We start from the raw sequence: 27,518 nt of genomic DNA, 5'->3' as shown, positions 1-27,518 counted from the left end.
GCAAATGGTAGTTAAATATATTTATTAGTGTTAAATAGTTTCAAAACACTTAGAAGTAACAAAGATTTATTCAATTATTTATTCTTACAATCAATCTTCAGTTAAGTCTGCCATAAAAATTGATGTTACATGCATAACTTACACAAGATAAAAGAAATAGAGTATTTTAAATGTAATATACGAACAAACATTCAGTTGGTTCAGTGTGATTTACAATGCAAAGAAACTCCATTTCTTTCAAAGGTAATTTTCTGTCAGTCCTATGTACAGCATACTTTTAATTCACACGACTGCTAGAAGAAAACTTCAGGTCCATTTCACTGTCTGCTCTTCAAGGTCTCCACCAACCTAGAAAAACAGATTCCATTTTGAGACTCACGAATATCCTCGAGATAGATTTAAATGGTCATGTAGAGTAATTTTTAAAAGCAGAAGTGAATCTGTTTAGGACCGACAAATATTTTGTAATGAAGCAGAGTTTCCACGCACGACATTCAGACCCTTCCAAGATTCAACAGTCATAATACTTACCACTCCATTGCTTCATCAAGTCCAGTGCCTTTGGTTGCAGATGTTTTGAATATCTGCCACTTCCGATCCTTCAGAGCTGGGAGTCCAAGTGCATTTGCCATTTCTGTGGGAGTCATAGCCTGTTCCATATCTTGTTTATTTGCAAAAACCACTAAAATGGCTTTTTTTAATTCCTCTTCCTAAAAGAGGAACAGATCAGTTAATCAAAATCACATTTCACTTCCCAGACTCAAAGAGTTACCTGAATTATCTCAAGCACATACAAGAGCCTATAGGGGATGGATAGAAAACTAAATTTCAGTGCTGAATGAAGTTGCCTCTAGAAATAATTTAGTGTAAAAACACAACTCAAGTGGGAATTCTCATTCTCTGTTAGTTTGGTGTCAACTATCAACTGTTGAACCTGTGCTGTAAAGTACAACCACAACATTAAACACAGGTTTAGTTGCAGAAGGGCCAAATGTACAAGGAGTTCAATCTTTCATTTCGACTATTATCTATCTCCCTGGAAAAGGCCATAAGACATTATCAAAATCTTTAAACATGTTTAGAAACAGACGTCTCAGTGAAAATCAGTGCTATAATAAAGTTGTGCAGCAGCCAACAACCTCTTTGCACTGCTCTTTCACCTACAGAAAGCCAAACAATCCAGCAGAGTGCCACCCAGCTTTCTTTCCCCATGTGACTCGCGTATAGAAATGTATGCAGCTGCACAACAACTGCTGACATGGGCATGTAAGCAACACCTGTACTAGGTCCAAAGCTCTCAGGGATGCAAACATGAAGCCCTTTGAGGACTAGATCAATGCAGACAGAAGAACACCAATGAAAAAAGTGCAGAAACCACAAATGTAAAATACCCTGAAGTTGACAGGACGTTTGGTTCATTTAGTTAATCTCTAACTACTACTTTAGGAGGCAGCATTTAGAACTAGCCCTTTGTGTAAACCTCTTCAGTTTCTTACCTCCAACATGGCAACAAGCTCAGACTTTGAAATTCCAATTCTGTCTCTATCACAGCTGTCTACAACATAGATAACTGCATCTGTATTGGAATAGTAACAACGCCAATATGGCCTGGAAAAGAAACAGTATTTAATGGTTTAAACTGTACTTTAAGTTCAAGATTAACATGGTTTTACAGAACACTTTTCCTGCAGCTTGAAATGAGGGTATGGGAAGCACAATGGCTTAAATGAGAAACTATAAACTTTTGGACAGACTGTATTTCTCACACACATTTCCCTCTTTGTGAGGGCCCAAATGCCCTCCATCTTCCCCCAAAAGGCCACATCACAGGGGCTTGGAAATAATATTTAGATAAGGAAATACTGATACACTCTATGCTAGCTTACTGTTTTGGGTGTTGTTTATTAAGAGAGGGGTATTCAAAAAAAAGATGCTATACAAATGAGCTGGTCCAAACCCCTTGCCAAGCTCTGCCTCTTGGATCACAGAGACACTCATCTTCTCTGCCACTTCTCTCCCTAGATCCTATGCTGTTCCCCGAAAGTCTCTCCTACCTTGGGCCTTTCTCCACCTTCCACCCTGGCTGCCCTGCCACTCAGTCCTCCCTTATCTTGCTCTCTTCTTTGGCTCTTCCTTACTTGTTGTCCTCCCCTTTTCTCTAAGTAGCCCACCTCTCCTCTCCTGACTTTTTCCATCTTTAATTCATTCCCCCATCTCCTGCATCCCTTGCCTTCTTGTCCCCAATCCCTTGCCTCCTTCTCCTTTAGGTTTGCTTGAAGTACCCAAGCATTAAATTACATTGTTTCATAAGTCATGCTCTGTGCTTGCAATTCTCTTGCTTTCACCAGATGCTTTATACCTGATGCTTGTCTGTCCTCCCAGATCCCAGACTTGAAACTTCAGATTCTTGTAGGTTACTGTCTCAACATTGAAACCAATTGCTAGAAGAGAAAACTAGGCTCATCAATGTACATTAAATACTTTGCTATAAACAGAAATACGAATTTGGAGATAAATCTGAATACACACATCCAACACAGTGCAATTAGTTACACTGGCATCCCAACAAACTATTCTCAAATAATTCTTACTGCACCATACATTCAGTACTTTGAAAGTCAGAAAAGGAATTAAATCTCAGAATCCAAAATTAATGCAAGATTCAGTTGAACAAAAGAATGTTTATAAAAGTACAGCAGGATATGGACAAAAACCGCTATTACAATAATATTACCACTATGACAGTATCCTTGTTTTCTTCTTAGAAGGAACCAGCAATAAATTATGAGTATAAATACCTCTGATAGGCATTCATTCTACATAGATCGATATGCAGTGCTTCTTCAGCATTAGTACTGAATACTTTAGGGTCTACAATTTCTCAAAATTATTTATTTAAAGTGATTTGTTATCCCACCTTCATAGTAGTGACATTCACTGGCATGGTTCAAAGTTTTAGGATGCTTAATTGTTTTTATTATTTTAAAAGTTAAATCCTATACTGCATACTGAGGAGGAAAATGAAGTTGAGCAAGATATCAGATCATCTATCCTGGGTGCACTTTAACGGTCATCCAAGCTCCTTCATTTCATATGAATGAGGAAATAGAAGACAGGGCATTGTATTACATGTTAAAGAACACTTACTAGGAATGGTAGTCACCACTTCTCCAACTTGTAACCTGTAGAGAATTGTTGTCTTTCCTGCTCCGTCTAATCCCAGGATTAAAATTCTCATCTCCCGGGTACCAAATAAACTGGAAAAAATGGTTGAAAAAAACCCACCTAAAAAAGAAGAATCATTTTAAAAACTGCACTACATGTTCAGACTGTTCAGTACTTTTCACCAGCTTGTTTGCACCAAGAACACATTTTCAAGATAGCATTCACTTTGGCCAATACAGAATAAGCAAAAGCAACAACAAAGGTCTTCTTTGGACTGACCACTCCAATGTCTTGTCTCAGGTTCCAAATGATGCTAATGTTGGATGTTAGACAGAAGTTTATAGCAAAATGCTGCAACTCTTTCATGTTCCTGTCATCAAAACCCAATGAAGTTATGTTTACAAGACCAGTAAATTCAAGATTAGAAATTAACTCATTCTTCAAGATCCTCAAAGATCTGCCCAGGACTCACTGAACACAACACATTTTCCCCTTCTCTGCCCTTGTCTTAAAAGGAAATCCACACAACTCTATCTGAACAGATGCTGAAAAGTAAAATGCATCAGGGATTGTTTTACTAAAACGCTAGGATTTCGAAATCGTTACACCAGTCCTTATTTCTTTGAATGCTGAATGCTTCATAGACTGTAAATGAATTCAGACAGTTAATCTCGCAAACAACAAGATTTGTAAACAAAGCATGTTTTCCGTTCTGAAATCATCTTTTCATTATATCCGACCAGATTATATCAGATTATAACTTCATCAAAATAATGGAAATATTGCTCTCCTAATCTGTAGCTGTGTTGCAGTTCTGCTACCCCAGCCTTTCCCTAGGTGCCAGGAGGGGCAGATACATGGGGGGAGGGGTCAGTGCTCTTTAACAGGAAATATCTGAGGACTGTAGTGGCCATATAGCCTGCAGGCACTATCCTGGGTTTAAGTACCTGTGGTTTACAGCACTGCTGGGCAGCGGAGGGTGAGGATGGGAGTCGCAGCTCTCTCTCCCTGGGAAATAACTCAAACTGAGGATGCGAGGCTGGAGGAAATGATTCCAAGTGGGCAAAGGGACAGAATGAACACTGTAGCTGCCCCCCCCCCGGCTGCCCACTTTGAGAGTGAAGACAAGAGAGGGGGGGTTTCTTTATCCATACCTGGAGTACTGCACCCAGTTCCGGTTGCCACATCTCAAAAAAGATATAGTGGAAATGGAAAAGGTGCAAAAGAGGGCAACTAAGATGATTACTGGGCTGGGGCACCTTCCTTATGAGGAAAGGCTACGGCGTTTGGGCCTCTTCAGCCTAGAAAAGAGGAGCCTGAGGGGGGACATGATTGAGACACAAAATTATGAAGGGGGTGGATAAGCCACCCGGTAGATGGGACTCGTCAGCCTGGGAAGGCAGCTCATCTGAGAGAAGGAAAACTGATCCCAAACCTCCACTGCCTTGTGGCTACATCCTGTTATGGAAAAGGCCTCAGGAGTCAACCTCGAGGCAAAATCCGGAGCCGGAGTCCCTGAGGCAGTTCATGGCTGAACACAGTCACGTTCTGGCAACTCCTGCGACGCCGCTGGAACCAACCGTATTGGCCTCTGCCTTTCCATTGGACCATTTCAGTGATGTGGAGAGGGGGGGATTTGCTGCATGGGTAACAGCCTATCCTCCATACCTGCTTTACCCAGGCTTCACGCACTGGAGAGGACACTCTGTTCCAGAACCACCATTCAGAGCGTGACACCATAGTCTTCCAAGACTGAAGGATGCCAACAATCCGGATAAGGGATAGAGAGATACTCCTTTCCCTCTCACACAACACCAGAACCAGGGACTGTCCACTAAAACTGAGTGGTGGGAGAGTCAGGACAAACGAAAGAAAACATTTCTTTAGCCAGTGGAACTCCTTGCCACAGGATGTGGTGATGGCAACTGGCCTGGGTGTGAATCGCTGAGTCAAGAAGCGGGCTGCTCGGCATGCGGGTGCAGGGAGGGCGCAGGGCTCCTGTCTTGGGTGCTCCCGAGCGACTGGCGGCCACTGGGAAGCTGGGCGGACGGGCCTTAGCCCGACCCGGCAGGGCTCTTGCCTTCCCCCTTCGTGGCTGCGGGGGTGAAGGGCGGGGCCCTCGCGAAGACGGTGCCTGCGGAACTCCTCGCCACTACGCGTGTGGAGGCTCCCAGGCAGCGTGGTGACTTGTGCGTTCCCTGAGGCGCCTGGGGGCCAGCGGGGGATGAGGAGGCTTCGTAGGGTCGGCCCCATGGGAGGCGCCTTCTTCAGCAGGCCGGCGGGAACCAGCTCCCGTCGCCGGGGCGCAGAGGCCGAGCAGCCTCCGAGCTGCCCAGAGCTGCCCGCCCCAGGAAGAGCCTGGGCGTCCCTCCCCCCTCGAGGCTTCCCGCAGCAGCCGGGAGGAGCGCGCCCCAGGACCCAGGCGTCCGAGCCGCTTCCCTCCCCCACCGGGCGGGGCGCCGTTGCTAGGCGACCACCTCCCCCTCCACGCGCTGGCCGCGCCTCCGCCCCTCACTCACCCATGGCTGAGGCTCGCGCGCGCCGCCGCCTCCCTCCTTCAGAGAGCCCCTCCTGCCTCTCGGCCGCGGCCGCCCGTTAACCCGGAAGTCGCGCGCAGCAGCTTCCACGTCGGCGTCCTCCCTCAGCCGCTCGCGCCCCGTCCCTCCTCGAGGCAGCAGCGCGAGCGAGCCCCGTTCTGCGGGCGGCACTTTCGTCACGGAGCAGGCGCCGCCGCCGCTCTTAGCGAGCGAAGCCTTCAGGAGGGGAGCCGCCGGCACAAGCAACGGGGAAAAAATGAAATGAAATTTTAGAAGAGCGCGAATGGGAGTTGAGTGGAAAACAGCGAATCTGCTGCTTCGAAGCGATGGCTGGAGCAGTTCCTCTTCTCCGCCCCCCATTGGGCGACCGGGACAGGACCGGGACTTGCTTCAAGACTTGCGGTCCGCTCATGCTGAAGAACTAGGAAAAGGCTAGAGGTGCATGCCGTGTGAGGCACGGCGGGATTGTATCCCCTATCTCCAAAGGAAGTTTTCCAGAGGAAATGTTTTATGTGCTGCCCACACAAAACAGTGGATACATCTGGGATGTGATGGTCTCTGTGATTCCACTGAGGATCAAGAGGGCAGCAATAAAAAAAATAGATGTTTCATGTGAAAAGTGAGCTTTTCTTAAAGGCTAAACATGCACTCAGTGGAGGTCAAGTCTTCTGCACATCATTTGGTGTTGAATCTGGGGTGCAGATGTGAGCAGAGGATGCAATTTAAAGAGACTGACAGCTCCTGCAACCTAAGAGGAGCTTACAAGTGTTTCTCAGCCAGTGGCACAGGCACCACCAGTGGTACTTGTGGTGGTATCTGGTGGTAGATGCAGAGCCCTGGACCCTTGCCACCAGGCAGCGAGTCCAGGAATACAACATAGACAGCCATGTGAAGTGGTACAGCAGAGGACAAACATTGAGAAACACTGCCCTAGTGCAGTGTTTTTCAACCAGTGGTACAGGTAACTCCAGTGGCCTGTGAGATGATGTCTGGTGGTACTCATGAGACCCCTGGACACTTGCCACCCAGCAGCAAGACTAGGAATGTGATGCCACAAATAGTGGTAGGAGGCTTAGCTCTGGTTTGAAAAAGCCTTCCTGTTCACCCTGAGTGTCTGTTGTATTGCATCTGGCCAGATGTCATCACCAGTTACTTTCATGGTGCTTTGAATAGGTGGACCATGTGAAGTGGTACAGCAGAGAACAAACCTTGAGAAACACCGGCTTAGAACGTCTTTTCCAATATAAAACCCAGAAACTCATTACAGGAAAGAGATTCATTCCACTGGATTTTTCTTATTTCTTTTATAGGTCAGTGGTTCCCAAATTGTGAGCCACTTGGATTCCCCAGGGAGCCATAGAAACCAGTCACAGGAGCTGCAGAATCCTCACAAAAAACCAGCTGCCCTATACACTGTATAGGATTGTAGCCCTAATGGGGAGTCATGGCCAGTTGGCCCAGTAGGTCAAGGGAGCCACTAGTTGAAAGTGTGTGGGAACTACTGTTATTGGTAATTCGTACTTCAAGGTACAGGGCTATGCCTAGCCCAGGTGCTGCTTCTTCTTGCATGAAGAAGCAGAAATGGAGAGAGATATATAAAGTTTCTACTTTTAGAGCGGGCAAAATCTCAGTGGCTTGCAGTTTTGGTAGGGCCATACGGTAGCTTAATGCAGATGTGGACAAACTGATAAGCCTCCAACCTCTAGTTCAGTGGTCCTCCAACCTTTCTGCACCAGGACCCACTTTTTAGAATTACAATCTGTCCAGGACCCACCAGAAGTCATGTCATGGCCAAAAGTGACATCATCGAGCAGGAAAAATTTTTAACATCCCCATACAACAAAAAATCAATTAGGTAAATTGGAAGTTTACAATAAGTTTAAAACTTTATTTAAAATAAAGAAGAACCCTGCTAACCCTCCCAAGCAGTTGCTGATCTGTTGGATTTCTTGGGATACACCATTTTCCAGTTCTTTCAGCTTACCACATAACCTTACATTATACAAAACCCCAACTACTTGCCTTTTGAAAGCAAGGCAAGAACAAAGCTGATACCAACCATAGTTATAATCCATAAAGCTGCTCTCTATTTCCCAATCTATTTCAAGCTGTACAAGGTCTAAAATTCAAAATCTTTAGTCCATTGCATGTATTTTACAGCTGGATTTACAACAGTAAATGTGGAAAAAATAATGTCAGTCAACATCCAATTTCTCTTCGGCTAAGGCAAAGCCTGAACATTCTTTCCAATGACCACCATCTCTCTTCAGTAATTGTTTTATTTTTTATTCAGCAAAAAGCATCATATTTTAAACGCTCTTTTTGTACAGTAGATGGAAATAGGAAGATTAAACAAAATTGATTCATTATTGGAATGAAACATAGCAAAAATCATTTCGATCATAATTAAGAAAATGTCACTTCTACAAAAACTTGATTAAGGCACACAAAGAAGTCCTTCAGGTCCTTGATATCCTCAGGAGACCACGAATACGCCTGACAAGTGCTTGAATGAAAGTGTAGCGTGACCGAACCTTCGAATACAGGCCTTCGATGTCAAGGAGCTTCTTCTGCAAAGATTCTCCAAAACTATTGGTAGCCTCGATCTGAAGCTAAAAGGATAGTGGGGAGAAGAGACAAGAGTTTGATTTAACGAGTGCTGTTTTCACAGAGGTCCCGTCACATCAGTTCTTTAAATTTTCCTCTTAAGCCATTTCTGCCCAACTTTGCACATATGCAACAGGGACCAAATGCATACACCTGTGGGCTGGGCAAATATGGGTTAAAGAAATGCCATGTTGTGGTTAGGTAAACCATGTTGTGGTTAGGTAAAGATATTTAGAAATATTAGGTATCATTCCCCTCTAAAAGTATAAAAAAAGTTATGTGGCTGGAAGAAGGGCATGTATGATAAGCATTTCACAATTTAGAACCCAAATGCCTGTATTTGGGTTCTGTATTTGGGTTTGTATTTGACCTCAGTGCCTCTACAGATATAAATTAATGTGCTTGAAGCCCTGTAAAAATACAGAAATCTATGGAATCCAGGATAGTTATAAGAAGTTCAAAAAAAAAAATTTTTAAACAGGCTATCTTATACAGATTAGGGAAAACAACCAATATTCTTTTGGTACAAAAAAGACATACTATTATTTGTAAGCATAAGTCATAGTTCTCAGGAAAATGATTCACATTTGTTCCCGAAGAGATGAAATGGGCTAGCTGGCTACTAGAGATGTCACAAGAAATTGATCAGATGAACTTGAAATATTTAATTCCCCTGCTTGATTTCTTAAAATATTTATACTTCACTTTTCTTATGTTTAAGGCAGCTTACAACATAACCTTAGATCTACCTTATCAAGCAATAAAAACACAGTAAAACAGAGAGGACAAAAACACTTTGAATCATGGCCAGTACAGTTCCGAGACTAAGATACACTGTGTTTACTAGCTATGCCTGCGGTTTCCAAACTCGAAGGGAGTTTGAATCCCGCCGTAAGTCTTTGCGGGGGTGGGGGGAGGCCACTCAGGGGGGCTGCAGTGGCTTGGTGCACTTGCCCAAGCCCCCTGCAGCCCCCCGGGGGTGCGGCGAGCCTTGTGCGACATTCAGCAGTGTATAGTTTTTACACACTGATCACACAACTGAGATACGAGATACTATTTGAAGGATCTTACCTGATCTATATCATGCTGGTTGACTCTACTCAGTCCGCTTCTAAAATCCAAGTTAGGCTCTGAACTCAAGGAATCTTTGAATTAAAAGTGACAACATTTATTTTCTATGAGTACCAAACAACTTTACAATACAATGTGTAGCAGCAGTAAGTAACTTAAGATTTCATGACACACTGCTGCTGTAGTACACTGACTGAGTTGCAGATGTCTGAGTTATGGATGACTGCATTTGAACTTTTACATAGGCACAGTATATCTTTTGGTGACAGTGGTGTAGCTAAGGGGGGCAGGGGTGTACACTGCCTGGGTACCACGTCTTCTGGGGGTGTCAACCCATGCTCCTGATAGTGGATTCCGAGGCCCTGGGGTGTGTGTGCAAGAGAAGGTACTGCAGCAGTGAGGAAGCCTCTTCTCAGCTATAGTATCTTTTCCTGCATCCACCCCCACAGCCACTCAGAGTAGGTGTTCACAACTGCTCTGACTGATAGGGGGGAGGGGGGTTTGGAGAAGCTTCTGTAAAAAGGTCTGGCAAAAAAGCAAACAAAGCCATTGGCCACTCAGAATGGCTTGCACCCACTCTAAGCATGCCTTAAACCTGAAAGTAATTGGTGGTGGCAACATCACATCACCACATTTACTTCCAGATTAGGCAGTTCTGGGGGGGGGGGGTGACATCCAACATAATGGTCTCAGGTGCCCTTGCTATGACACTCTTTGGTAGTACTTTCTTGCTGGGCTGGCAAGAACCAGCTATTTTGACTTCTGTGCATTTCATACAAGCCTCCTGAACAAAACAAGTATGTAGGCAGAAGACTTAGTTTTGTAGTGGTAGTAATAACCTTTCCACACGTATACTTTTTCTGGTCTCCCATCCACATTTTCACCAACACCTAATTGTACAATAATCTGTTACCCAGTAAGAGTGGCCTTTCTTAATTTTCACAATACCACACAGACTAAAAAAAATCACCCAGTGATCTTAAATATACCAACATAATCTATTGTTTTTATAATTAAAGCTTTCACAAAGTTTGAGAAATATTACCTTGTAATCTTCTGCTTTTAAATGAAGTCCTGGAGGCCAAAAGAGAATCCTGGGAATCTGCAGGAATACAGCGCAATAGGTAGTGTTCCAGATGCCGCCAAAGAATAAAAAGGCATGTTTCTATGATATCTGCAAACACCTCTAGTAAAGGAGAATTAAGTATTTAAGGGGAGAGGGCAGAGAAACTAGTCACTCTTTACAACAGCTTTGATCATCAAGTCATCAACATTTCTTCTCAAAACACAGATTTAAAAAAACTTCATGTCTTTACCACAGTCTTTAAATTGTTAACTATCAAAGGATACAGCAACAGAGAGAAAGCAGTTTGGCTCTATTGTTTATCAGCTTCACCAAGCGCCGCCGGGCCAAGATGTATTTTTGGGCAGTTGAAATTTTGTCTACTCCAGCTAGCATAACTGACTGGCACAGCTAAAGAAAGAACAGAACAGAACAAATGCAAATATTTCATATTGTCTCACCAATCCCAAAAGAGTGCAACAGACCTAGAGAATCACATCACCCCCCCTCTCTCTCCTTCTCCCTACATGTCTGACTGTATCCAATTCTAGAAAAATATATTTAACATGAAATTCTGAATTTTCCACCACTTTATAGTTACATTTTTAGCACAATGGTATGCATTTCTACTTAGACACAAATCCCATTATAGTCAATGAGATTTAGGGCGCAATCCTAACCCCTTATGTCAGTGCTTTCCAGCACTGGCGTAGCAGTGCCAGTGGGACATGTGCTGCATCCTGCAGTTGGGTGTCACTCACTAAGGCCTCCTCAAAATAAGGGAATGTTTGTTCCCTTACCTCAGAGCTGCATTGCCCTTATGTCAGTGCTGGAAAGCACTGACATAAGGGGTTAGGATTGCGCCCGTACTCTCAGATAAGTGTGGATAGGATTGCAGTCTTTGGTACATTTTGCATTTCTCTTTAACACAAACAATCCCTTAGTATCTGGATAATCTTAATTATCTCACTTCATTTTGTCAGAGAAAGTAAAAATATTTAGGGTTGGCCAATCCTGAAATCATCACAATGGTCCTTCTGAAAGTCAAAGTAAATGTCATTTTAAAAAAATCCAACAGGAAGTTCTTCAAAATCTCCTTATTACATTTTAGCCACTAGTATAGTTGTTTAATCAACGCTTAATCAACTCTGGTTATTCCAATAGTACAAGGATATATATATACATCTGTCACAATAAACCTTTAATACTTAAGACATGGGTGGCAGCTACCTCTTTTATCTCATCTGGTGGTAGTTGCTCCACATTTTGCAGCTTGCTAACACTCTGACGATGGCTGTCATAATAACTGAAGAAGTCATTAGCACTCTGTTTTAACAGGTAGAGAATGATACCCAGGCCAGGCAGACGCCAATATGGAATCACCAATGCTTGTGTGTCTAAGGAAGATTACAATCTGTTAAAACAATATTTCTCAAGTTCTTTGGAAACATAACTTTGTATGGGGTTTGTCATCGCTGTATCTTAGCAAGTGATAAGCTGTATTCCAGATTTAAGCCATTTCTGCTCAACGCTGCATATATGCAATAGGGATCAAATGTGTGCATCTTTGGGCTGGGCAGAAATGGGTTAACTGCTTGACGCCTAGCCATCAATAACACAAGTCACACTGCTTTTGTGTTGAAGTTCCTATTTTGAAGCCTAAAAATGCAATCTCGGAATGAAAGTGCTACTGTGTTCAACGAGGTGCAATCCTAGAAGCATGTGGATAGGACTATAGCCTAAATGTCCATAACTCCAAATATACATACCTAGACCTGTCTTATTGTGAGATATATTTATTATAGATAAAAAGCTGTGTATTGTATGAAAAGTGTACAGGAAAGACAGAGGGGTGGCACAACAAATTTCACTTCACTCATTGAATGACTCAAATAGTTATGCAATTGGTACTCCATTATTTAAACCATTGGAGAAAACAAGAATTCTGCTTCTTTTTCTCCTTCCAATTATCTTTTTGGTTTTGTTTGTGAAACACAATGGAAAAGTTGTGTTTTTCTTACTGCATACATGCTTACTTCACAGAAGAAGCCAAACAGAAACAGTGATTAGGAGCGTTTCCCCCCAGCTTTGGCTGATATGCCAGCTAAAACATTTCCTGGAAAAGACACACCTGGCCATAATTGTTCATGCATTGATAACCTCCAGACCAAGTGGAGGGACCGTTCCTGAACTGCATCTGGGAACTTCAATTGGTCCACAATGCTGCTGCCAGATAGCTGTCCAGGGGCTGGCCAGACAGAACATTCCACTCATGCTACTTCAGCTTTGTTCCATCTTCACTGTCTATCATTCATTTTCAGGCTTAACTTAAGGTGCCAATTCCCCCCTTTAAAGGACTAACAGTGCAATCTAGGTAGGTTTACTCAGAAGCAAGTCCCATTGTGTTCATAAGTGGGATTTACTCCCAGGAAAGAATGTAAAGGAGTGTAGCCTCAAAGGCTTAGAAGAGGGACACTTCCAGGATCACTTTTTCACATTCACCCCGAACGCTTCAATCAACACAAGAGTTCCTGCTTCAGATTTCCCCACTGACTGAGGTGTGGAAGGCAAATATAAAGGACACAGCCTGTTCCAACACAGTGCCTACTTTATAGATGTTCCTGCTATGCCAAAGGACAAACGAACCCCCCCTTTCTTTGCTAGTTTTAAAAAATGGAACCATGATGATGATATATACCAAGTCAACTTCTTCACATATCCAACAAATGTCAGTGTGAAGATTAACTTTATTTACTACATTTTTTGAATTAACCATAAATTTGAAAGCTTCCTGCAGCATTTTATGCCATGATGCAAGTGGCATCTTCAATATATGAGAAAAGAACATGTGAAATTTCTTAACGACATTTTCGGTTCAGCTTCCAGAATACAGCCCCTGACCCATACCAGGAAAACCACAAACTTACCTTGTCGAGATCCATCTCGATTGGTAGACTCAGAGAGACTGGGTGTGAAGAGGCAAACAGTGTGCTCAAAACTGGGGGCACACTGCACCATAAGTGACTGGCAGTATTCCATCACGTTGGCACAGATCTGCAGAGGAAGATACTGAGCAGGTTAATGACAATCAAGCACAAAATGTGGTCGATGGTCACTCCTGTCCTACCTGCTATCACTGGGAAAATGACACAAAATGAAGACACCAGACATTCCACAATTTTAGAATAAGGACATACACAGTGCGACCCAAGCTACAGCTCACCTGCTGCATGGCCAACTCAATTTCATCCCTCCTGTTCACTCTGTCACCCTCTGTGTGATCATCTTGTAACTTAAACTGACGCAGTCTATCTGAGCCACCAAACCGTGTTAGAAGGCCCAAGCACTGCCGCTGGAGGTAAAGCAAACAAAGCAGAGATTATTTTTTGTGTTCCAGTTACAGCTTTTCAAAAATTGTCAAAAATGCCTTTAAATTTTGAACAGTGTGTCATCCTTTAAATGCAAAAGAATTTTTCAAAGGACATTGGCATGACATTCTTGCCTGTCCCACTCAGATCAATGCTACATGCCTCAAATACACACTTCAGCATTTTGTTTCCAAGGATACCAAAGTAGGCCACACTCAGCTGCAAACATATTCTCTAATTATGATCACGGAGGCTTCCCAATTTTCTACCATGAACCACATATACTGCAGAATCCCATTAACACACATTTCAATTCATAGAAGGGCCACAAAAACCTCTGGGTTCACATCCTGCCAGTTGCCAAGTGAATACTGCAGATATACTGCATATATTTTATTCTCCATTATGCATACTACATTCTCAGCCTGAAAGGGTTTGCTGACTTTGCGAGTGTATGTCATAATGTGTTTCATCTCTTCAATATTAGGTTTTTTTTTAGATTAAGCATACAGCTTAGCCTCCATCATATCTGTGCTAAAATTAGAATTCCTGGGTTTTATCTTGTTAAAGGTTTCTCTCATGGCTTATGAAAAATTTATTTTATACATTGCGTAAGAAATACCCATTCTTGAAACTACATCTTGTTGGCATCCTTCAGTCTCGGAAGACTATGGTGTCACGCTCTGAATGGTGGTTCTGGAACAGAGTGTCCTCTCCAGTGCGTGAAGCCTGGGTAAAGTAGGTATGGAGGATAGGCTGTTAACCATGCAGCAAATCCCCCCTCTCCACGTCGCTGAAATGGTCCAATGGAAAGGCAAATACGGTTGGTTCCAGGAAAAAATTCACTCAGAGGTTTCATTCAAATCATTATCAAAAAGCAGTTGCTGTAATCATAATTATTTACCTGAAATCGACCTATATGTCCTTGTAGTTCAATCTGCATTCCTCCATTTACGTCAATCTCCAAGTCACCCAACACACCTAATGAATTAATACATATTTCATGATGAAAATAATCCACATACAGCTGACTAAAAATCTTTAAGAAATCTGTTTGGTTTCAAAAACATTAAGTCATGTTTTTGTCAAGATATACATAGTCAAACCCAAAACAGGTAAGATAATCTTTTATCGGACCACCTGTTGGTAAAAGGACTCAGCGCACAGTAACCATAGCTTTTGAAGCTGCTTCAAATGTATGAAGGAAAATTTCCACAAACATTTAATCTCATCTGTGCCTTGGTTTTCCTTGTGCTGGATTGCTGATTAGTGTTGGGGAGAACTCTCTCAGTCAGCTTAAAACAGCACTTAGAAAAACGGAAGTATTTTCTTCACTTGGAAAAAAAACTTCAATTTATTCTGAGTCCAAGTTGAACCCTGCCGAAACCCCCAGTAGTGGCACAGGAGCAAAGCTGCATTTTCGCAATACTACACTGTGGAACATGACAAGGCATTTTGGGAAAGGAGAGGGATGTGAGAGACCTCCCTCCCACCGCTGCCGGAGTGGCAAGAAACATAAGTGGAGTCTGAAGGTTGACATGGATGAAAGGGAAGCAGGGTTTAAAGTCAGAAAAAATAAATCAGGGCTGAAAAGCTTGTCTTGTATTTTAGATGCATATTAAGAGCCAACTAAATGTGCTTTTCCAAATGAGGAAAAACAGATTTCAGTAACTTCACTCATGCTGGTTGCCATTCTCAAGCAGACTTCCATGACCTCCTTTTTGAGAGAGATAAAATGTGTGTCCCATTTTCAGGCTTTTATAATAATCAGGATGTGTTGGATTACATGCGTACCAGATCTCTCTCTCATTCTTTTGTAATTATTAATTTATATTTTTATATTTATATAAAATATAAATTTTATATATTTTTTCCTTTTCAAGAAAAAGGTTCCAAGTGGTTTATTCTAGCAAAATGAATGAAAAAATAATTCCCTGTAAAAAGAGACACCAGCAAACAACAGCTGGAAAAATTTATGTGTTGGGATGAATAGGAACAATTGTTCTCCCCCTGAGAAATCTAAGAGGAACACCACTTAAAAAGAATCTTTTTACCTGGTAAGCAGGAGTAATTATAATACCTTTCCTCAGTAAGTAAGTGAGTCACAAACATTTTTTTTCTAATGACGTGTTATCTAATCCAGGGGTGCCCAATAAGTCGATCCCGATCTACCAGTCGATCGCCAGGCAAAACACATTCTTGGGAGTGAGCCCCGCCCTGGGAGTGAGTAGTCTACTGGGACTGACTCGTGAGTAGTCCTGGAGAGGAGCCGCTGGCAGGCTTCTCTCCCATCCACACATCCCTGGGAGTGAGCCCAGTTGACTCTCCTGGGGATGACTTACCTTTCCCCTGTTTTTGCACTGGTATGTATGGAGATCTGCCCCCCCCCACTTCCATCTGTTGGTTCTGTATGCAAGGGGTTTTGCACTGGTCTTGCTGTGATGCCTATATAGAGATCTTCCCTCCCTCACACCTTTCCCTTGTTTTTGCACTGGTTTGTATAGAGATCTGCCCCCCCACTTGTATTGGAATCAAGGAAGATCTGGTGAGGAGGTAGATGTGGTGTCAGCAGTGGCCCCTTTAAGGGTAAGGCCTCGGCATCCAGCAGAGTGTGCTGCACAGCTGCAGCCACTTGAAGGCAATAGGGCCCTCAGGGATATAAGAGCACCTGAGGCAGGAAGGGCTCCACTTATTTATGTGAGTCAGCCTTTTCCTACATGAAGACCTTTAAGTCCAAGTTCATCAGTTCCACCATGACTGATGAACATTTGGAAGTGTGCTTGAAGTTGGCTGTCAGCAGCTACTGTCCGGGCTATGCATCCTTGGCTGATTCACTTCAGTGCAAGTCATCAAAGTAAACTCAAGTAATTACAAAAAATGTTTATATTTAATTATGTTGTGTTGTGCAATATTGGCTCATGCGGTTATGCAAGGTACACCAACATACATTGTACACATAAATGTTATATGTTATGATGGCGCGAACATTGTAAAAAAACTCTGGTAGATCTCCGGGCCTTGCTGGGTTTCAAAGTAGCTCTCGAGCCAAAAAAGTGTGAGCACTCCTGATCTAATCAGTCTCCAGGATAGAAGACAGAAACTAACTAAGAAACCCTCTGAATTACAAAGAGCTTTTGAACATTTTCTCCACCTGTTGCATTCTGTGCCAGTTGAAGGACTGCCTAAATCTTTATGGAAGGAAGTTGGTCCAGTAAACTTCCTTTGCATCTAATAACAAGGTAATGATTAACAGCCAAGTATATATATCCTACCAGGTAGAGCTGTTTTGCTGATTATACCAGTCAGTAAAGCCAACTCTTGCAAAGATCCTGCACTGACTTCTTGACACCGCAAGATTGCCTGGATAGTATCTGAATGGGATATTAGAAACTGCAAAACCTGCACAAGAGAAAAACATATAGAAAAAAGAATAAAATCCATTTTCCGAAACTTTTTGGTTGTGTCAGTGGAAGAGAGCTGGCAAAACAGACAGCCTACTATGGAAGGCTACATCAGCAATGAAGAGCCAACTCTGCTTGGAGCGCCTGCCCAGTAAGTCACCTGTCCTGCCGCCTGCGCATGTTGGGCCATGCTAGATGTGAGAATGATCTGGCACAGCTGGAGAGCCGGCAGAAGAATCTGGCGATAGCGTTCTACAGGAGCAGGAATGAAGACTGGAGGCTCTCGCATTCCAAATATTCTGAAAGAAAAAGAAATCAAAGTTGTTTTCTTAAAAATCATGATAAACCTTAACACTAACATTTGAGGCTATCGGATCATATTTGTAGTAATTGTATACTTTGGCTACAATCCTATATATGCTTACCTGGGAGTAAATCTACTTCTGAATAGTCATGCTGTCTCTCTGACACCTCTCCTCAACGCCAGTTTTTCACAGCCTTCCTACCAGATATTCTTTAACTGGTGATGCTAGGGATTGAACCTGAGATCTCATATGTGCAAAGCATGTGGGCCGCTACTAAGTTTCAGCTCTTCCCCAACAAATATACATGTCTACACTAAGTCCCCAAGATATATACCGGTTCAATCCCAGAAGTTTATCCAGAAGTCAGAATTTAAATTAATCGAAACAGCCGGCCCAGAGTTTTCATGCCTGTGCAAAAGTACCAATGTGACTGTCTGTAATTTGGACATCTGTCACTTGGGAACATAGTGTATTTGCACATGCTAGTCTTCCTTCAACAAGCTCTTAAAGCCCACCATCTGCAAATACTGTACTGTATATATGGTTTACTAATATCTGTATTTTTAGGCATCCACAGTAGGTCTTGGAACACATCTCCTGCAGGGAGGGGGAGTACTGTATACTCTTATGTTGATCGCACTTTGTGCCCAAAAGTTCTAGATTCTGCACCACAGAAACACAGCACAGTAATACCTCTGGCCTGTGTAAGTCCAGTAGCGTAGGGCAAAGGAACTGAACTGTGAATCAGGATTTCCTTGGTTCACAACTTACTTCTGCCATGGCTCACTAGAAGGCTTTAGGCAAGCCACTCCCTCGCAACTTCAACTCCCCAGCTGCATAAATGGGAATAGCAACACTTTCCTTACGGAGTTGTTGGAATAGTTCCATACTTTACACACTCAAAATGCACTGCACAAATGCTAACAGTACTAGGTATGACTATTCAGAAGTAGATTTACTCCCAGGTAAGCATATATAGGATTGTAGCCAAAGTATACAATTACTACAAATATGCAGAAAACCAGTAGTATAAAGCCATCTTGGGCTCGTCTCAATGGGAAAAGGAAAGCTGGAAAGAAATGTTTTAAATAATTCTTATTGTTAATTCACAGTAAAAATTACGGGGATAGCCTTTCAATGCCAATTGAGCAAAAAGGTTTTAGACTCTTAACTCTAGCCAAGAAACTAATTGCTATCCACTCATTCCTCCTAAGCTGAGTATTCTTTCTAGCAGGTAAATGAATTTGATTAATAACAGTGATATTATTAAACATGGCAACAAAAAATGTGGGCTTCAAAATGTGAAGATTTTCTCTAAGGATGTGTTTTACAGGTTCCCAACTTTGTGGATGACTCTAGGTACAGCCTACAAAGAAACCCACCTCTGCTGATCCAATTCAGGACGCATGCCATACACCTGACACTGTGCAAGCCTCAGTATCACTCCAGATCTCAGTAACTCCAGTGCTCCCTGCTGTATTTTAGCCACCTTGGTCAGGAATGCCTGCAAACAGATTACAAAAGGTGAAATGAGTCAAAGCAAGTCATATGGTAAGAACCTGCTTTCGGAAATGATACCATCCCTAAACAGTTTCCTTTCACTCAGCTATCACACTAAATTAACACACACACACACACACACACACACACACGATTTGTGTACATTAAATACATAAAATATACATAACCTGAACACACAGAGCTGTATCCTAACTCTCTCTCTTACAAACTGAAGGTACTTCTGTTTACCCAGGGAAAGTAGGGGCAGGAATTTTCACCAATCTCCCCTTAAGCCTACAGTTCTCTGCTCCTTATTACAGTCTGTAAACCACTTTGTGAACTTTTGTTGAAAAGCGGTATATACAGTTAATAATAATAATACTGTTAATTATACAGTCCAATCTCCAAAACAGGTTTTCAATTCAGGGGGCTGTTGTGCTGGGAAGGGGGGGTAGCTTGCATGAGCTTCGGTTCACTTGCTGTTCTTAGAATACAATCCACTGTAAAAAAAAAAAAATGTAATTGCTGAAAACAGCAAAGACAGAGCATGGAAACTGAGGAAGCAGAAAACATGACAGATCAATGTTTTTAAGTACATAACCTCAGAAAGCAGAACTTGCGGTCCTAAAGTTTGCAACACCTATTTAGAGTTCTTTTGAGGTTGTGGTCTTCTAGAACTTAGGCAAGAGGTTTGCACTAGCCGAATTTTTTAAACCTTTTTTTTCTTTGAAGAACTGGTTCCCATTATCATAAACTATATTTGAAACTCTATCCAGTTTTAAGAAGAGTTTGCTGCATAGTGCTGCTGGTCAAGAAACATAACCCTAAGGGCTTCTTGGACTTATAGTACTTGATTTATGTTCTCTGGATTCCTGACACTGTTTCTTATGGCTGTTAGTTTCTCAAAGGGACAAAAACACATTATCTGTTTCTGTGGAGTAGAGTGGGCACTTGGGGAATAAAAAGAAAAGACAATTCCATTTAGTTAGTATGTATGACAGAAGCCTAATTAGGGCTCATCACTTCTTTTATAAACTGCTCTTTAATCACCATGATCTGGAACATGACCACAAGCAGCACTGGCTGCTGTACAAAGAACTATTCTTGGTATACAAGCTCCCCAACTTACGAATGTACAAGTGACAGATTGCTGTGTTGGAACTTTGGTGCAGGTGCAATATGTCATCTGCTGACACTTTCACACAGGCAGGATAGCACTGGGCTGACAAGAACAGGATGTTCCAACCTACGTCAGTTTCAAGTTATGAATGGACCTACGGAAGCTAATCTCTCTGTACGGAAAGGACTTAAGTATAATAAGATCTTACCATTTTTGATTCATAGGTGTACAGTGCCTTAAGTAGTGGAGGTTGAGGAGTGAGCAAACTTTGCAGCTTGAGATCATCATCTGCAAGGCTGTCTACAAGCACCTTTAAGTAGCCACTGTTGGAGAGGTACAACAACCACTGGTGCTGCTTATCCACAGAGACAATACGATCAAGTAAAGCCAGTGCTAGCATCTGAAAAGGGGGAAAAGAAGATTGTGCCTTAATGCATGTATTACCTACTCTCTAGCCCCTGGGGGCTGGGGGATAAGAATGGGCCCTCAGTTTGGCTGTACTTGTCCTAAGAGGCAACTAAACAGCAACCAGGAAGATAGGACTCGTTAGCCTGGGAAGGCAGCTCATCTGAGAGAAGGAAAACTCTGATCCCAAACCTCCACTGCCTTGTGGCTACATCCAATTATGGAAAAGGCTTCAGGAGTCAACCTCGAGGCAAACTCCGGAGCCAGAGTCCCTGAGGCAGTTCATGGCTGAACACAGTCACGTTCTGCAACTCCTGCGACGCCGCTGGAACCAACCGCATTTGCCTTTCCATTGGACCATTTCAGTGATGTGGAGAGGGGGGATTTGCTGAATGGGTAACAGTCTATCCTCCATACCTTCTTTACCCAGGCTCTGAGCACTGGAGAGGACACTCTGTTCCAGAACCACCATTCAGAGTGCAATACCATAGTCTTCTGAGACTGAAGGATGCCAACAAAACTAAAAACCTATTCTCTGCTCAGAAAGAATAAGTTCAAAAAATAATTCTAATTTCATTGTCCACTGTTTGCCTATTTGAAAGACAGAGTGTTTCTGCCTACGATGTAGAAAGCATTGTACATACACAGCAAATGTTTAGCACACCTTTCCTGGCATAGACAACTTCCTGCACCCAGTAGGAAAGGTAAAAACTCTTTTCTGAATTTGTTTAAGAAATCCTAAAATTATTAAGGGATTCCTTATTTCGACAGGTATGATACATCTTTAATGTTTTTGTCAATGGTTATTGTCAGTGTTTTACAAATTTTGATGCAGGCCCATTTTACATTGACAACAGAAAAGGAATACTTTCACACACCCGCCCTATCTCATGTCCATCACAAGCATCTCGGCAGACTACTTCCATTAGTGCAGAACCGTAGCTTTCAATAATCGCCATGTTTTCTCGCTGCAATTTACTGAAAGCATCTTCAGGAGCTGTTAGACGTTCCCACATGGTCTTCTTTGCTGCAAATTAGAAGGGAAAACAAAAAATAAACTATCACCCCTACATACAGCAAGGCAGTAACACTTCTTCAATGTATAGACTGCTTAACTGTCAACACTTAAATAGAAATGTTGACAAAAAAGAAACTGTTATCAATAATGTATTTTAGTAAGAATATACAAATGTGGATACCTTTATCCCTCAACAAAGAACTTTACTTCAGAACAAAATATGAACAGAAACCTTAATTTAAGCTGAAGAGGAAACACAACTCTGAAGAACTATTTATTTCAGGGAAAGGGCACAATATAGTTTCACTCAAGATAAAGGAAAAATACTAATTTCACTACAGTTTGTGCGAGGCACAAATAAAATTCCAAACACCATCAGGAAAAGAAACATGCAAACCAGTCTGTTGTGCAAGGATGGGATAGGGAGGTAGGGTCTATGAGATGCCTGGAAAGTGACAGGAAAGAAAAACAATGGTATGAGCATGAGTGAGGCTATTATTGATTACAGAGAAGAAGAAATATGAATAAAATGCTGTGAACCTTGGTCATAAACAGAATGCAACAAAGCTCTTAGGCTGAAGACGTTTAGCCCCATCATCACATTCACAACCAATGGCAACACCATTTGACAAGAGTTTATAACAGAGCAATATATTCCACTTGCATGTGAATTTAAATTATGAAAAGGTCATCAGAAAGTGATGTTTACCTGCTTCTAGGGTTTCTGGTTCATCTGGTCTCTGGGCAATCTGTAAGTAGTATAGCAGTGATCCATACAGGTGCGTTCGCACTCGCTGGAACCCACCTCCTGCTCAGATAGGAAAAGGACATTTCTCATGAAGAATTCTCACATCATTCTTCTTTTACCCCCCAGATCAAGGCTTGATTTATTTCCAGATCTATCTCCAGCTTTTGCAATGCAATGACAAATCTGTCTTAACAGTGCAAGATCATTCTGAATAAGATACAGTCATTCTATTTGTTAGTAGAAACCACAGAATTTCTCTATTTCCCGATTGTGAGTGACGGCCATACTTTATGGAAATTTACTTGCATGCCTATGAACTTGACAAGCATAAAACATTAGCGCAATGAAGCAGAATAAAAAAGCCAAGGTCAGAATAATATTGTGTACTATTTCTTTCCAATAAGTGTGAAATTCACACCTTCGATATTACCTGTTTTCAAAATAAAATCCAGAATTTTCTTCAGTATGATATGAAGAGAAGAGTCTCCAATAGGTGCAAATCCCACAGCCACGCCTTCAGAACTTGCTGACATTGTGAAAGAAGCATCCAGCACAAAGACAAACTGGGAATGTCCAGGTATAGGGACAGCAAGTGGCTCCTTCTGCTCTGTTCTCACGGCTTGGCTCAAATGGGCAGTCAGAGTGAACACTGCTCCTGCCACAACAGGCATCAACTCTTGAGCTGCATCATCATTCAGGATCTTACAGAAACAAGACAGGCTCAGTATCTTAGAACATGAAAGCAATCTGGTGTATTTCTGTAGACCTCCCAGTGCAAATACCATATTGCAACATTTTATTTGACATTTGTCGTAAACATAGGGGGGTTTGGGGTGCTCAGCGTTCTTGGTTCTCAAACTCTAAGCCCCTCTGCTCAGTAGTACTGCCACCACCGTGTATGTGCCAGTGCCTCAGTCCAGGGACACCGAGACCCTCTAGGCTTAATTCTATCCCTTGCAGGCACTGAGCTCTTTCTCCAATTCAAGCCTCAGTCCTCAAGTTACTAGACCTCAATGAGCACTTGGCAGCTTGCTGAATGGCTAGGCAGGATTCTGAACCTTAGTCCCCAACAGGCAATGAAACAACTTAGTAAAGATATTTTAGTTTATTAAGTACATAAGGTTACACACTCTACAATAAGGCAGCAAATGCTAGAGGCATATACATCTAGGAAACATATCAGCATTAAAATAATAAAGCTAGCTGGCTATCTCTATTAATCCCTAACTCTCACCTGGGTCAGTTACTCTTGTAGATCTCTTAGCTCCAGGGCTACCTATGAGGCCAGGTGCCCATGATGGACAATGGAGCTCACATGTGTGCAGGATGTTGCACCCAAAAATTCTGTCTAAGAAGGAACACCACACCCCTCGGGCACTCATTATCTTCTTATGCTAACAGTACTGAGGTGACTTCATACTTAAGACTGTCCAATCAGACCCTTGAGGAACAGAACCTTCTCAAAGTTGGCCTGGCTGCTAACTCCTCCTAGTTCTTACCCCTCCCAACTGGAGATCCACAGCCGCACTCCATCACACTTGATAAGACACCTCTCTGTCTACTAAGGTGCTAAACATTCCAATGGGTTGTAATTTTTGTTATCTGTCCTTTCTGGCCAGCAAAGGAGAGACAACAATCCTTTTGTTTATTTACTCACATTCTTGCAGCTGGGAACTGCTAGCAACTTCTCAGTTACACTGTCTTAGTTTGGTTCAGGCTTTACATGCTAGCCTAGGCCTAACATGTACTTATTCATCACAACATTATATAAATAAGACATTCTTAAAGCAGGAAGTGGGTGCAGCACAGTTGAAATAAGCTCTTTCCCAACTCACCTCCCCGATACTTTGGCTGGACCCAAAAAGTATAGCAAAGGCAACCCAGAAACACACAGCCCATCTCCAGTCATCATAGTACTTTGCAACTGGTTGCTGGAGACACCTGCAACCTCATGTATGTACAGCGACATAGAAGAATCATAGCAATTTGATTTTGGGAGACATTTTTGTTGATACAAAGAAATTTCATAACAGAAAAATAGATACTTGATGCTTAATTAAAAGCCAAAGACACACATATTGAAGTTTTTGTTGTAGTCAACATAAGAACACGAACACAATTAGAGGGACTTACTTTGTCATGCAAATCCTGTAAGAGATCACGGATGATAAGCTGCCTGTCTTCAGGTTGTATGAGGTCCTGTGGACAGGCAGTTAATATTATTTCTACCAGCTGTCTCCAGGACTCTAATGCATGTCGCTTGGCATACAGGCACTGGAGCAGTTTGTTCCGTTCCACAACATACTGGAGAATTGTGTTGATTTCCTGGACATCCAATAAAAGGAAATTCCATCAGTTCACAGCAAGAAAGAAAAAACATAACCTTTTAACCATTTAGCACACAACTGTAATTAACAAAGAGCAAATCTAAAAACAATTTTTCAGATCACTATACTGATGCTATATCATTGCCTAAACATTTCTTTCCCTTTTCATATTTGTGTTCTCTTCAGCTACCCACAGAACTCTCAAGACTGCCTTTCCACTCACCCAAGGTTCAGGATGTCACTTGGGGATTTTGTCTAGGAGGTTCTTAAAAGGAAAACCACTATCAGACATGTGTTGCTTTCCTATGACATTGCCTTTCAAACACCGCCCCCTCCCCCAAACACCAGATTGTGTTTGTGGGTTTTATGAGAGCAATGGATGAAAAAGAACATGTAAAAGGAACTGGGTTTTTGAATTTAAACTTTAGAATCTCAGACTTACTTTCCCCTAAAAACTTTCCCCTAACTTTCCCCTGGCCCAATCACAAAACCAGCATCATATGCACTGTGTGAATAGACACGACAAAACAAAACTATTAGCATAATCTACTTCAAAGAATTGAGAAAATAAAAGAAATCAAACACCATAATACATCCCTTAATGCAGGGGATCTATTCCTGAAAAGCTGAGTGCTGTCTAAAACAGCACTAATAGAAGACGTAATTGAAGATAACTTGTGCTGTTTGGCTAGAAAGTTCTCCTCCATTGCCTATAATAGCTATCAATTGGCCACGGTGATGAATGTTGTGACAAAACAGCACTAAAGAAAACGGTGTTAACAGAGTATTACTGTACGGTAAATAATTCTACTTCAACCATTTATTAATTGAAAGTGCTACTTCTTTAAATGAACAAACACCTGTTTTCCCCAAGAGTGTTACTAGTAAACAGTGGAAGAACCATGTGCCTGCCTTCACAATATCAAATCTATACATTTGGTTTGCGCTTACCTCCATGAGTAAAGGCCTCTGCCCGAGGGCTGCCATTCCTTGCAGGGCATTTATTTCAGCAACAAGAACTTTGTGGAGGTGCTAAAATGGAAGAGGAAAGAAGATAAAACATGTTCTCATGTCTTCAGATAACCCTTTGTATGTAAATAATGCTGCACCTAACCTTACTGGTAACAAATGCTCAATCCCATGATCATACTAAAAAAAATTCCAGCCAAAGTGACACACTGTTAAGGTCCACCAACATTAACAAAAGCGTAAAGCATGCGCCTAAAAATCTTCAGCTAGAAGGGTTGAGATTTACTCGTGTGTAACATAAGCTACACAGTGTCCTCAAACTGTCTGTCACTAGATATAGCAGAATTTCTGAAAATTGTTCACCTTGACGTTGCAGATAACTGGTCCACGGGCACTCCTGTTCTCACAGTTGGCAATGACCTGCTCAGTTTGAGCACGATCAAAAAAATCCAGCTGTAAAGGAGCTGGGATCTCTTGGTTGAAATCAATTGAGTCCAGGATGCTCAAGATTTTCCTGCGTACTGAGGTCAAAAGGAGACATCTATTCAGATATATCAAGAAGTCAAAGGAATCAGAGTTCAGTGGAACATTAAGATAGAAATTATACAAGATTTAGGAATAGAAGCTTCCCATTCAAAGCTATTTCATTTCTATATACAAGGGCAAAAATACTCGAATTTGCAATTCGAGACTTGGGTATCACCCCTGAGGCAGCAACCACCTCCCCCACCCACCCCTGCACACTATCACTACAGAGGGCTCTCCATGTGCCCTCTGCTTTGCTGGATAACAATGTTAGGAGAAAATGGGAGCAGCAAAGACTCCTGGACTGGTGATGAAACCCTACACCCTTCTACAACTTCTGGAGCTGGTGATATTTCCCTAGGCTGACATGTGGGGCAGATCACCCCTAGCATGTCACCTCCAAATGGGGCAACATGAAAGGATGGTCTGCCCTATGTGTCATGATAATGTTCTATGTAATGCAGTGTAAGCAGGTCTTAAAGGTCTGAAAACTGCAATTGGTACAGAATGCAGTAGCTCATGTGGTCATTGGGGCTTAGTAGCTTGATTTCATTAGACCACAATTTGGTGGCTGCACTAGCTCTCTGTTAGCTTCCAGGTACAGTCCATCCTTCAAGGTCATTTGAGAGATTTTTCTCTGTGAGCTGCCATTGGACAACACCAGGCTGGAGGCAACAAGGGACAGGGCCTCCCCCTAGCATTGACACTAACCCCTTTGAAAGGATTAAGAAACTCACCTTCCCTCTCAGCCTTCCAGTAAGGGGTTAAAGGCTTTTTTGTTTCATCTTGCTTTTTTGCTTCAGTTTCCTGTTTACCAATTCTCTTGCACTGGCTGGTCAGCTATTTATACTATTCTTTGCATTAATTGAATTTTTATTTAATTGCATTGTATTTTATGTTCTTAAATTATGACTAAGCTGCCCATGGACTAAAGGGGGGGGGGAGAATGTGGATTTAAATGTTTAAAAATAAATTAAAGTGTTAGTGAACATCTTGAACCGATACCAGGTCTGATTCAAAACGTTACTACATGAACATGCAAATAATAGCTCAAAGGCATTGGTACTTACTGGGTTTTTCCTCCCTATTACTAGGTTTATAATATGCTGCTTTTCATGAAAGGCTGTGTCCAAAACAGGCTGACAACAGTACAAAAAAAAGCTCAAGGATCTACTCATGCAGAATTCATAAAGGCTCAAAAGCACCCTGGAGAATCAGCACACTGAAGGTGCTGGAAGCAAAACAACCTAAAAGACTCCAAACCCATCTCAATCTTGGGATCATGCCCAAGATTAGATCACACTCTATAACAGATGTGTGTGCTAGAGACAAAAATACTTTCGGATGCAAACTCTTAGCAAAAATTACAGTGACATTTATTCATTTCAA

General features: G+C 42.1%; 2 protein-coding genes across 2 annotated transcripts in view; both read right to left on the bottom strand.

Annotated features, from left to right (window-relative positions):
• Nucleotides 1–23: 23 nt before the first annotated feature.
• Nucleotides 24–5,832, bottom strand: ARL1 (ADP ribosylation factor like GTPase 1). The gene is made up of 6 exons (XM_066634673.1): nt 5,685–5,832; nt 3,148–3,285; nt 2,360–2,441; nt 1,497–1,608; nt 532–710; nt 24–348 (listed from the first exon to the last, which is right to left on the bottom strand). Exons 1-6 carry the CDS (start codon nt 5,686–5,688, stop codon nt 318–320), a joined length of 546 nt encoding a protein of 181 aa, XP_066490770.1. The 5' UTR covers nt 5,689–5,832; the 3' UTR covers nt 24–317.
• Nucleotides 5,833–7,614: 1,782 nt separating this feature from the next.
• The window catches only part of NUP205 (nucleoporin 205), a 47,951-nt gene continuing 28,047 nt past the window's right edge, over nt 7,615–27,518 (bottom strand). The window contains exons 26-43 of the mRNA XM_066633206.1: nt 25,968–26,125; nt 25,587–25,667; nt 24,442–24,633; nt 22,739–23,009; nt 22,270–22,368; nt 21,421–21,569; nt 20,346–20,537; nt 18,900–19,021; nt 17,373–17,511; nt 17,084–17,210; nt 14,716–14,792; nt 13,667–13,795; nt 13,371–13,497; nt 11,674–11,840; nt 10,731–10,854; nt 10,426–10,554; nt 9,381–9,454; nt 7,615–8,314 (exon numbers count right to left, since the gene is read on the bottom strand). Coding sequence (XP_066489303.1) covers nt 8,162–8,314; nt 9,381–9,454; nt 10,426–10,554; nt 10,731–10,854; nt 11,674–11,840; nt 13,371–13,497; nt 13,667–13,795; nt 14,716–14,792; nt 17,084–17,210; nt 17,373–17,511; nt 18,900–19,021; nt 20,346–20,537; nt 21,421–21,569; nt 22,270–22,368; nt 22,739–23,009; nt 24,442–24,633; nt 25,587–25,667; nt 25,968–26,125 — 2,510 coding nt within the window. The 3' untranslated portion in view covers nt 7,615–8,161. The remainder of the gene's footprint in view (nt 8,315–9,380; nt 9,455–10,425; nt 10,555–10,730; nt 10,855–11,673; nt 11,841–13,370; nt 13,498–13,666; nt 13,796–14,715; nt 14,793–17,083; nt 17,211–17,372; nt 17,512–18,899; nt 19,022–20,345; nt 20,538–21,420; nt 21,570–22,269; nt 22,369–22,738; nt 23,010–24,441; nt 24,634–25,586; nt 25,668–25,967; nt 26,126–27,518) is intronic.

Source organism: Tiliqua scincoides, chromosome 7, assembly GCF_035046505.1.
Source record: "Tiliqua scincoides isolate rTilSci1 chromosome 7, rTilSci1.hap2, whole genome shotgun sequence".
Taxonomy (NCBI): Eukaryota; Metazoa; Chordata; class Lepidosauria; order Squamata; family Scincidae; genus Tiliqua; species Tiliqua scincoides.
This window is presented reverse-complemented; position numbering and strand designations above follow the sequence as displayed.

Bases quoted from the DNA above. Each gene is read 5' to 3' on its own strand.
- ARL1 (XM_066634673.1), bottom strand. The intron at 1,609-2,359 runs GTATAAAGCATC...TTTCTTTTCCAG, and splicing joins GGAGGACAGACAAGCATCAG to GCCATATTGGCGTTGTTACT. The intron at 711-1,496 runs GTAAGAAACTGA...TTCCTCTTTTAG, and splicing joins AGCTTGTTGCCATGTTGGAG to GAAGAGGAATTAAAAAAAGC.